Source organism: Rattus rattus, chromosome 6 (assembly GCF_011064425.1).
Source record: "Rattus rattus isolate New Zealand chromosome 6, Rrattus_CSIRO_v1, whole genome shotgun sequence".
Classification (NCBI taxonomy): domain Eukaryota; kingdom Metazoa; phylum Chordata; class Mammalia; order Rodentia; family Muridae; genus Rattus; species Rattus rattus.
The window spans coordinates 88165097-88177367 of NC_046159.1; the positions used below are offsets into that span (position 1 = coordinate 88165097).

The following is a 12271-nucleotide window of genomic DNA, read 5'->3' on the forward strand; positions in this document are numbered from 1 at the left end:
GCGAGTTTGGCAGCTAAGGGGAAGAATGGAAGCTGGGAGCAGTATCAGAATCACTGAACGATTCCAAAGAAAAGTGAGGATTCCTCTTCAAAATCACTTATCTAGCTGGCTGGGCATTTGACTCTCTGAAGTCTTCTACTTCTACAGCCTTCAGCCTCCCACCTACATCTTTTTAGCCAAAACACACACACACACACACACACACACACACACACACAGAGAGAGAGAGAGAGAGAGAGAGAGAGAGAGAGAGAGAGCGCACTGTGATGCACTTAAACAGTAAGTGGTATTTGGAAACTGTAGAATGTCAAGGAGGTCTCTCTACAGATCAAAAGCATATCTTCTTTTCATAGTGGCCTCACAACCTACAGAGAGCTCATTGCCCAAGTTTTTCTTAGTATGGTTAAAAGGCAGCAGTGTTGGTTGGTTTCTGGCTTTATTAAATCATAAGTAATTTGGGATATATAAAGTCCCGGCAAGGTACCCAACTAAGTCATGGCCAAAGTCCATGAGTTCATGACTGAATGTTGGTTGACTCCCCAAATAACACCAATAGAGTTTTCTTGTGGGCTTGACGTTGGCACTAGGAATGAATATTTATTAAAAAAAAAAGTACACACACATAAACAAAAAAGCAGTGTTGTAGTGCTCAGCTGTAATCCCATCACTCAATTCTGGAGGTTAAAGCAGGAGAATCAGGAGTTCAAGGTCATCCACAGCTATATAGCAAGTTTGACTCCAGCCTGGACTATGTGAGACTCCCCTCAAACAAACAAATTACAGGTCCCTAGCATTGCTTGTCATTGGTTTCCAGTGACAGAGACTAGTACAGATGAACAAGGGCATTAGGGGTTCAGCAAGGTGGGAGAGGGCCTTTTGTCACACACATCACATATCACATCGCATTCTCACTGAGGGCAGTTGAATGTTCCTTCCTGGGCTCAGCCATCACCTTACTTTGTTTTTAATTTTTTTATCGTTTTTGTTGGCTGCTATTGCTTGAGAAGCAATTGGAGCTAATATTGTGACAATGAGGACTTTGCCATTCAGTTCGGTCTGTGAAGCCTTGAGTGGCTAGGGCACAGCTAGGAAAAGCTTTCCCATTGTTCCTGGGTCTGGTGATAAAGATCTCAGTCCTCATCACAGAACAAACTGCTGCCCCAAGAGATGGGAGGGATAGCAGCTGTCCTGGAAACTTAGCAGGGGTGGCATGATGCAGTCTGTGTCTTCTCTCTTCTGGCCCTACCTTGCTCCACTGAGAGTTTGTCTTCCTGACACTTCTGATCATGCGACAGTGGGCGGGTGCTGCCATGTGTCCCTGTACTCTGGCCATGTTGTACAGATTGCCAGATGAGCTGCCTCAGGAGCACCACTGAAGGAGAAGCACACAAGTGTTCTCTCTACAGACCACTCTGACACGGAGTCTATATCTCCAGGAAGTCACTTCCTCATTTGATTGGCACTAAGAACGAGCAAGCCAGAGAATTGTCTGAGAGATGACAGTATATGCACATTTTATTTCCTTTTAGATTACCCATTGCAGGGGCTTATTGTAGTCCAAACCACTTCTGAACTGCATGTTGTGTGTATAAGGAAGCCTTTCTTTGTCAAGCTCAGCACTCTCTAGTGGTTAGAGAGACTCTCGGGTACCAGGTGATGATGTCCCCTTTGCCTTCATAATCTCTGGACGAGATCCCGACGGAGCTGGGGAAGCGTCCTACTTCATAAAGCCAGTCTATGTCTGGAGTCTGTTTCTGTGAAGGGTATTTACCATCAGAAAGTTATGTTGCTGTCAGAGAGGAAGAAGTAATGAAAACAGCCATCATACTTTTCTGAATGTGAAGTGCTCAGCAGCATAATTAAAACCCATAAAACAGCAAGTCATAATCACCACACAGCCACTAGCAAGCAAGTGACAGCCCAGGCTCATTTGGGGCCAGTAGTTGATGCGGTCTCTCCAGTGCCCTTGTTTAGTCTCTTCCTCACTTACACCAAGAACAACTTTTCCTTTCCAAGAGGGCACATCTTTGGTGGATGTTCTAATTCGGGTTGCTTTGAAGAGTCATTTAATCTAAAAGGAAGGTTGAGGCCTGAGGGCATTTGTTACTAGTTACTAGAGTCTGCATTCCAGGGGGAAATGGGTGTGTGTGTGTGTGTGTGTGTGTGTGTGTGTGTGTGTGTGTTGGGGGGAGGGGGGAGTGCTTTATACCTAAGGTGCTTCCAGTGGTTTATTTCAGAAAAGGTAACATTTAGAAGCTCCCAGAGGTCTGCCTGCAATTTACCTCTTGAGGCAATGTAAGTATAAGTCAAACTTGGGTTATAGAATATGTTGAACAAAAATAATGGAATTTTAGACTCTTGCTTTACCAACTGAATGTTGCACATGCTTGATGCTCTGTCGAACAAGATTGCCATTCAGTTTGTGTGGCATCAACAGCAATACCATTCAGTTAAGCATCAGAGAGCTATGGTGTGTTAAAGAAGATACTGGACTCTCCTTCTTCAGAGAGTTACTAGAACTTTTCCGCATTAATCTGATTTCTAATACTATGATGAAACAGTTGAGAGGCTCAGCTTATTGGGAGGAAAGATTTTTGCGGCTCAGTTCCAGAATCTCAGCGTGTGGCTGGTAGGCTGCACTGCTGCAGGCGTGTTAATACAGAACCCAGAGCTGGGCACACGCAGTGATTGGGATGTGCTGGCTTCGTCCTGGCTTGGAAGCTGGGGAAAGAAAACAGGGTCTCCTCATTGCTTCAAGGGTACATCGCCAATCACCTAACTTCCTTCTGCTAGATCCCACCTGCACAAAGTCTCAGCACTTTCTAAGTGTACCACAGGCTAAGTACAAGCCTTCAACACACAAGCCTTTAGGAAAACTTCAAGATCGAAATTATTACAAGCTTGCAGTAGAAAATTTAATATAAATGTATATACCCGCACGCATGTGTGCGCACGCACGTGCACACACACACATACATACACACACACACACACACACACACACTAATAAAAGAGAAAAATTAAATTCAGGATAGCTTGAGAAAGCAACATTTAATACATTTTAGTAAGTATACCAAGCTTAATGAGGAATGATTTGGAATGCTTAGAAGATGGTTTATAGGAAGACTCTTTGATTAGAAGCCAAGTGCAAGAACAATGGAAAATGAAAGATGGCCTAACATGTTTACTGGCTTCTGAACCCTTCACCCCTTCAGTCAACAAAGTGTAGGCTTCTAGCAGTGCCTGTCTCTTCAGCCTAGTTCTATGTAACACCCCATCTCCAAAGAGCAGCTGCCCATTCACGCCGGAGCGCAAATTCAAAGTGTTTGCTAGAGACTTGAGAGACCTTTGGCTGGGACTTGTGCTATGACCTTGTTTTTCTAACCTTCCCTCCTTCCCAGCTTCATGATTTCTGTCTCCAGTGTCATTTGTTACTTTGGTGCATCTGTCACCATTTGCACCATGGCCTGTGTGGCTTGCCAGTGGTGGTTTATGCAGACAGGACACTCTGCCCTTGAACCATGGTTCTGTAGATTCCCCTCCGACAAGCACACTCTGCGGAGGACAGCAAAGCTGTGTCGAGACTGCAGCAAACGTGGATGAGCGTTAAGGGTTCTGTTTGGAAATCATGTCCCCTCGGAAAGGGACTTCCATGTGTCCAGACAACCAGTGAGTTTATTGCTCAACCGGAGACCAAGCCGCAGCCTCAGCTGCAGGCACAACTGGGGATATAAAAGGGGAGGAAATGCAAATTACTGATCTGTTCTCATTTGCTCTGCCAAAACCTTGGCCTTGGGCTTGAGGGAGCCTTTCAGAGACTCTTTGTCTCTTATTTCCTAGTTCAGCTTCCCAGGGCTTACAGTGCCAGAGACCCAAGGAAGGAAGATTTCTGATGGAGCTCCCTGGAGTTCTTGGCGTAGGAAAAGTGATAGCGTGAACACAGGATTTTTTTTTTTTTTTTATTAACTTGAGTTTTGGCTTTCCTTCCCCCCCTTCCTTATGGGTGTTCCCTCCCACCCTCCCCATTGCCACCTCCCCCAGTCTAGTTCACTGGGGTTCAAAACCCAGGGCTTCTCCTTCCACTGGTGCTCTTACTAGGATATTCATTGCGAGGTCAGAAGGGTCAGTCCATGTATAGTCTTTAGAGATTCTTAATATAGGTCTCAAGCCCCTTCAGGCATAATGAATAAAACTTAGGCTGGCTCTGCCACACAGTTGTATAGTCTGATAGTCAAAAGCAATACCAACCTGATTATTTTTTTACACTCGTGTCCTGAGCCACCGTGTCTCCTTCCTCCGTCTCCTGTTAATGCACACTGGAGTCCATATATCTCAAATCCACCATTGTAGTAAATGCATTGCCAAGGTGCTTGAAACTGTCAGTCATGACATCTGGGCAGGAGTAACCAGGAGCTTTCAGTCGTGTGATGGTATGGGCGAGGTTTTAATGAGAAGGAATTAGTGTGAAGTGCTTTAATCTTTCTTCTTCATGGAAACAACACCCAGTGACTCCCCTGCCCCATGTTTATTAACAATCATTTCTTTTTCATATATTCAGGAAGTGATTTCTCCACATGGGAAGCTTGGGAATATGCCTCTGGTTGGGAGGAGTATATCCATCCATTACTGGCCTGCACTAGAGAAGCGCCATTGTGGGATGTTGCTATGGGCAGGACTCTGCCCCTTTGAGGGAAAGCCCCAGTGAATGTGCTGTTTGTCGACTCTGAAGCACTGAAGACTTTCTAATTAAGAGTCTAGAAAAGCTATAATCAGCTCATTATACATTCAGAAAGGAGACGAGTCCTCCAGAATATGAAGCTGGACTCAGAAGTGCTCAGTGAACAAGAACAATACTCCATAGATTTTCAAATTGATGGAGCTTTTCAATGTAAACTAATTTGTTCCAGTATTGAAGTGAGCATAATTAACAGAGGCTTTCCTTCTTAGCCAGTTAACCAGTGAAAACCATGCCCACGTCGTAACTGTAAGCAGTGAAAGCCAATATTTATGAGGGGTTGTGCAAGAGCTTGTGTGACAGATGGGCATTTTATCACTGTTGATGTTTGGAATTTCTTGAAAAGCAATGTAATATCTTGTTTTTATGAATGAATGAACAAATCATTGTGCTTTGTGGACTGAGTTTTCCTACTCTAAATTAATCTTTTTCTCTCTTTACCCTCTGTTACTTTATGTTAGGGAGCCTCGTATATTCTGATGTTAAAAAAAAAACAAAAACCTAACACTAAAAAAAAAAATTGTAATTGTGTTTTATTTCAGATACAGATCCACGTGTTTTAGAAAAGCAGGAACTGCAGCAGCCGACCTATGTCGCCCTCAGTTACATTAATAGGTAAGCCCCCCAGAAAGACAGCTGTTTGCTGCTGCTTTGCCCTTTAGATGTATCTTCTTACCAGAGTAAATGCTTTCCGTTTAAAAACAGGCAACATCTCTGTGGAGATTTCTTGTTTTCTTTGTTCAGGGATATAGATTGTAGCCCACTGTGCATAAGTCTGAAAACATGGTGATTTATAAGCTCATTTTGGAAGCATTTTGTATGCAGAGTTAGAATATGCTATTTTGACTTCATAGGGCAGTGTGAGAGATTAGTGGATTTATGTTTGAATGAACCTTTTAAATCTTGGAGTGAAAAAAGTACTTTTTATGAATTCAAAACATAGTTGGAGTATCAGAATATATTGGAATGTAACAAGCTGAAATCATTTAGTTTCAGAAACCCGTTTTGTCGCAGCTCATCTTTTAGTAGAAACACTGTCAGCAGCTGCCCCCATATGTGTAGACTAACATGAGTTTTCACTTACACTGATTCTGAGCCTAACTTTAGGAACTGTTTTGAGTTTGAATATCAAACCTAAAAGAAGACTTAATGTTTCAGCCAACTCAAATGATTAAGGAGACAGTAATTTGGGGGTGAGAACTCCAAGTCACCTTAGAGTTAAGAAAACATACACTGTCCAAGCAGTGTGGAGAGAGTGAGAGCAAAATTAGTTTTTAATGAGAATGTGAACTTGCTGCCCATAAGTCAGTGGGTGGATTTCTATCAGCTGTCCCTTTCCCATAATGCTTTTCCAGTCTCTTTGTGCCAGAGTGCGGGCCAGGGTCTGGAGAGGAAGTCTGCCAGTGACTTATTTGCGCTCTTCAGTTTGGTATCATCTAGGAAACAGAGTTAATTCCTGCCTAGACACAGTTTGAGTTACTCACCTGCGCTCAGCTTCAAGTACTTGTAATGAAGCATGTTTTCAAAGAGATTTATTCATGAAACATCTGAGTTCATGCCATTTTGGATTTTCTGCTCCTCAGGCTTCCTAAGGAGTAGCATAAACTATCTCTAGTCTGTCACCACCTATATTCTGACATGTTGCTAGAATACACTCAGGTTACATTTGATTACATAAGGATGTCTGAGTTTTTAAAAAATCTTGTACTATTTCTGATACCTACCAAGAGAGCTGAAAAACTTTTAGTTGTGTATTTATAGAACTGTACTAGTTTAACCTTCTGATGCTGACAGATCTGTCTGGGCTCTGTCTGCTCTAAAGGAACACACATCTATAGCAGACTACAAAGCTCCCTAGTGAGCCTCTAGGAAGAAAGTGTGTGCAAGCTTGCCAGGTTATCAACTCTGAACAGAAGACCCTTTTGTGAGATGTGCTGTGCTGGGACTTAGTACTCTTCACACTCTGGATATTTGTTATGGGAGTAGATAAAAACAGAGCGGTGTGGGCGCTAGAGGGTCAAACAATTGAGAACTACAAACCCATCTGTAATGCAAAGAAGAACACACACACACACACACACACACACACACACACACGAGAGAAAGAGAGAGAGAGACAGAGAGACAGAGAGAGAGACAGACAGAGACAGACAGAGAGACAGAGAGAGGTGGGGGGGGAGATAGTACTCTGGGGTACTTGGGTTCAAACCTGCTCAGGAGGCTCCAGAATCCAACCATTGTGCAGCCAGATTTACTGGGCTTTCAAAGAGTTAAGTACTCAATGAAGAGAAGAGAATAATCTTGAAGAATGTTGCAAATACAGAACAGGATGCGTGGCCAGAGGGGGCAAAGATATAAAATACTATAGAGCGGTTACTATGCCCAATATAACCGCATGCCAACAGTCTGCTTGGAGACACAATAGGGACTGTAGAAGCTAAGCCCTGTAGGAGAGCTGTTTGTGATTCCTTTGTAAGGTGCACCACATCACAAAGCTGGAGTTGGGGAGATGTAGGAAGTAATCCCAGCAGCTGTCAGCTGCAGTCGGATGGACACTTTAGCCTTGTAACCAACGGGAAATCAGAGGGGTGAGCTGCTGGGCAAAGCAGGTGAACTTCACCCTCAAAGCTTGTGAAGAGTGTGTGTTGCCCCTGGATAGCTCTGCAGATTACTGTCCAAGAAGTTCAGGTAACTGCCTTAAGGAGACATAGTAACTATGTGGCTTTTTTGAGACAGGGTCTCACTATGTGGCCCTGGCTGCCCTGGAACTCATTCTGTAGATCAGGCTGGCCTTGAACTCACAAAAATCTGCCTGCCTCTGCTTCTCCAATGCTAAAATTAAAGATGTTTGCTGCAAGGTAACTTTGTAATCTTTTGTGGCTCCCCAGAAATAAGTATGAGAGATAACATTAAGGATGGAATAGCATATATGGCCAAGGGTGTTAATTATTCTGTGTTCTCTACAGAACATTTTTATTAGGATAACATAAATCAGAATTCCTAAATCTATTTAATTTTTAAGTGTGTATAGCATTTGATATGTGATCATTCATCACATGTGGCTATGGATCCGTGGTGTCTTGTGCTTCATTCTCATGGTTTGCTGCTGGACAGAAGCATCTAACTATATTACATCTCTGGTTCTCTTCCTGGGACTTGCCTTTGCCTGCACTGCTGGTGCAGTGAGCTGTACAGTTCAACCTCTAAGAATGATTTTAATTTGATTTAATGTTCACTCTGAAAGTTGAATCACAGTTCTTCCCAGAGCAGTAATTTCAAGAGTGATTCAGGAACCCCCCCCCACCGCCATTTATTCACAGGAGGATATTATGGGCTTTAATGTAAGGGAGTGTGAGTTAAGTAAAATAGATTTCTAAGCCGCGTATGATATTGCACGCCTGTGACCCCCAGCAATTGGGAAGCTGAGGCAGGAGGATCAGAAGTTCAAGGCCAGATGGGTGCAAATGATTCCCTGTCTCAATTCAAGTTTTATATACATCATATCCTCTTGCTCTGTGCTTGATATCCATCTTAAGTCTCTAAATGGGATGATGATGATGCTGGTGTGGTTCTTGGGTATTTTTGTGTGAGGCCACCTACTAGGAATTAGTGTTCTGAAAACATCACTTTAGGTTGCTAAGGTCATAGCACTCACTCCCACCCCAGCTTTCCCAAGGAGCAAGCTTTTATATAGATCGATTTTCTGTTCTTTTTCTAATTCAAAATGCAGAACTTCCTTTGTTCTCATGATCAACTAGAGAAAAGAAAGACAAAATCATGCCCAAACACCCTCACTAAATCACCTGCTAATTTTGCTTGTGAATTGCAGTTTTCCTCGGGAGATTTCTTCCCTTTCTCTCATGTAGGCACGATGCAGAGTTGGGCTGCTCATATTAGGGTTCCATGTGCTGTTCATGACCTGTGTCAGACATCGCACATCCTGCCTGCTTGCTTGTCCTCATCTCTAGTAATTCCTTCATTGCTGTATCCACACAAAACAAAACCAGCACCCGTGGCACAGCGATCTATGTGAGCAAAAGGCCTTGGGTTTCTCCCATCAGTCAGATCTTAATGAAAGTTGAGAGCAGAGAGAGCTGCTTTGGAGGAGCCAGGACAGTGCACCACCAAATACACCTCATGAGTGCAGGGACATTTCCTTTCCAAGCTCCAGGACAACACTGAGCCTGTTGCTGACCCTTAGTAATGTTTGCTGAGGGATGCACAGATGTCCCTGTGAGTGACAAGTGAGTGCGTAAATGATTCTGAAAACTGTACGGCTTCTCCTGTATGAACTGCCTGTGTTCAGAGAGAGCCCTCCGGGAGAAACTAAAACCCTGTTCGCCCACCCCACCTTCATCCAACTTACAACATGAAACTGTGCTGGGCAGCAGCTCCCACATATTGTCTCCTATGCCGTGATGAGCTTTAGGCTCTAAGTTCAAGACTGGGCCCTGAGAGAAAGGAAGCTTGAGGGGTCGGCGCCACCATCATCTACACCCCTTTGCTGTGTGTAGTGTGAAGGGTGAAGCCTGAGCAGAGCAGAGCAGCTCCTCAGAGCTAAAGCTGGAGCTAAGGGAGCTGTGACTCCTGTGTCGCTCATCAGGCTGGCAGAGATGGCCGAGGATGAGCTGCTACAGATTTTCTAGCAGTCTGCACGAGGGTATGTCTTTTCCAGTTGTTGCCAGAGGACACCGCCATGACCGTAACAGCTTACAGAGGAGAAGGGCTTACTCGGGCTTACAGTCCAGGCGGTGGGCAGAGGCAGCAGGTGGCAGTTAAAGGAGCTGGAGCAGGAAGCTCGTGTCTTCACTGAAAACTCAAAGGAGAGAGAGAGAGAGAGAGAGAGAGAGAGAGAGAGAGAGAGAGAGAGAGAGAGAGAAGAGAAGATCAGAATGGCAGGTGGCTTTGAAACCTCATAGCTTGCAAGGTCACACCTTCTAATTCTACCTGAAAAGCATCGCCAACCAAGGAATCACATATCTAAGTCTATGCAGGGCCTCTCATTTAACAACCACAGGGTCCTCCACCAGGCCAGGCTGATGCACTGCACATGACGAGGGTGCAGCTCCCACAGAGGTGGGAGTGGAAGAGGGCCCACGCTGTATCCCAGCTGGTCAGTACAGAGACATGTTAATGCTCATACCCATGGTTCTGATCCCAGAAAGGGCTCAGCTTTGAAAAAGTACTTCCTTCTGTGAGCAGTTGTGCTTGAAGCCAGGGTCCCATAAGAGCCCCAGAGGAGGCAGAGCAAGTCAGTTGGTCTTTGGATGCAGACGGCATTTCTACAAACTTGAGTGGATCCAATATAAAATGTGTATGAGTTCAGCATGGCTGGCCAAAACCCAAACTAGCTGCTGAAGCAAAGCCCAGCAGTCTTCATAGGGTACTCAGTAGCATGGCATCTAGTGTGCGGTCAGAGAGCTCTAGATGCAGAATTCCCCTTAGAGAAGAGAAGCAGACTCGGTGAGGCCCTGTCTGAATGTTGCATGGGCGAAAGATGGACTTGAAAGCAGCGTCACCCTGTGTTCAGGGATTCGGAGTAAAGACACCCTGACTAAGATCTTGTTTTCAGGAAAAGTCTAGATTCTTTGTTTTGATTTCTCCTTCTACTAGGATATAAACTGTTAATGAAAGCTTTCTTCCTTTTTGCCACATTTCTTCTCACTCCAAAACCTCACGTCATCCTCCCGCCCTTCTCTCAGTTGAACTAATTTTTTGCCAAGTTATAATCAGTCATAGCCTTGTGGAACATGCTGTAATTAAGGAAGCTTGCACTAGCCTTCTCTTATTTATACAAACAAGGCTGGAGCATTTGATTTTTGAAATGAGTGCCCAGATTTCTTTTTTCATAAACCACCTGTTTATGGTCTTCTAAGAGCGGTCATGTTTATTGCAGTGCAAGCCATGGTTTCCGAGTCCCTCCTTTGTCTACCGGATCCGAAGTCGCTGCTGTGCGCCCCAGCCCTAGACTGAAGTCTGTAGCCTAATGCATGCCATAAACATGCTACATGCTGTTAGGTCTCAAATGCCAGACACTGAGCTACCATTTTCTTAGCCCATGTTTTATGGACATCCATTGAAGCAAAGCTGAGGTGGCTCCTTGCCAGATTTCCCCTGTAATGTCTCTCTCCCAACCTGGCCGGCTCACTGCAAGGACCATACATTCTTGTGGGACTCTGGAAAGCTGAGAGAGAGCCCTCTTGTGTTTTGGCTGCAACAACTTGGTTATGTTGCTTGCAGAAAACACGGGGTAGGGAAGGGCAGTCTGTGGCACTGGGCAGATGGTGCACATGGCAGGGTGGGTCTCCAGCCTGCAGAGATGGCCGATCATTCCTGGGCCATCAGTGCGCTCGACAGCTTGCCCACATAGTCACCTTGCTTCCGGTCAGTTTACTTTTAGTCTCTTGTGTTTACTCATCAGTATTTCTGACTAATCTTACACATCTTTGAATCCAGTTCTAAACTGTGTAGCTTTTCCCCCTTGTTTTTATTTTTTAATTTTTTTGAGTGGATTTTTTTCCTTTCAAAAACAATTCAGTAATGCTAAGTACCACCTAGAGACAAGCACAGGTTTTTGCTCTCTCTGCCATTTCCAGGACTCTGTCCTAAACAATTTTCCCCATTGACGTTCTTCCTGTGGCCTCCCCGGTGCACCGTTGGCCTCAGAGTTCTAGTATCTCAGCCCTTCCTGCCTTGGTGTGCACACTCAGGATGGCTGCTGGGAAGCAGCTCTGAATTTACCAGTTCTACACATTCCCTTGTGCACACGAACTTGCCCCTTAATTTACTGTCCTCGATCTTCAGCCTCAGAGAAAACTCACATGTACCACTCTACCCTGCAGCCACTGGGACTCACTCCTGCACGTGGCATTGTGAGCCACCCGTGGCAAACACAGGCTATTCAGCCTCAGTTCTACCTTCTGCCATTGTCCCGTTATTTTTTCCTTTCTATTGAAACGTACTCAGCTTCCATTATGCTGAGATTCCCAAATGAGTTCCCCATCCCCTCCTCAGCATGTGATCTCCATAACCAGTGGAGCAGAGGCCATTCCTGGTCTGAATGCCCTGCCCTCGCCTCCAGGTTCGTCCCTGCTCCTCCCATGCCTGCTCTCTTCAGAGCTGGCACATGGCTGGCACAGCACATCCTGCTCCTCGCTGGGGTTTCAGACCCCTTCTCCTTGGCTCCTTTGGGTTGTGCCACATGTATTGTAAGGTCTCTGTCCTAGGAGTCCCTTCCCTACTTCTCTCCTTTCCTATTAAGAGACCTGACATCTTTCTTCAGACCTTACCCAGCTCACACTGATGATGTTACTACAGTTTGGAAGCCCTTTTCCCCCTGATTATGTAGCAAGTTTGTGGCCAACTGGGCTACATGGAGACCCTGACATGAAGAGTAAATTACTTTTCTCTCTTTAGCCACTAACCTGTTCTGGTTGGTGGCTTCTATCTTTTTGCTGTATAAATAGTAACTTCCCTGAGCCATGTCCGCAGAATTCTGGTTTTCTCTGTATTGGTCACTTGTAGTCTTCTTCCCTG

At 44.9% G+C, this 12271-nt stretch overlaps 1 protein-coding gene across 3 annotated transcripts in view; it reads left to right on the forward strand.

Moving 5' to 3' along the window:
• Positions 1 to 12271, forward strand: part of Jazf1 (JAZF zinc finger 1) — a 300528-nt gene that overhangs the window by 167317 nt on the left and 120940 nt on the right. For all 3 annotated transcript variants that reach the window (XM_032906471.1, XM_032906473.1, XM_032906472.1), the window contains exon 2: positions 5278 to 5350. In XM_032906471.1, coding sequence (XP_032762362.1) covers positions 5278 to 5350 — 73 coding nt within the window. The remainder of the gene's footprint in view (positions 1 to 5277; positions 5351 to 12271) is intronic.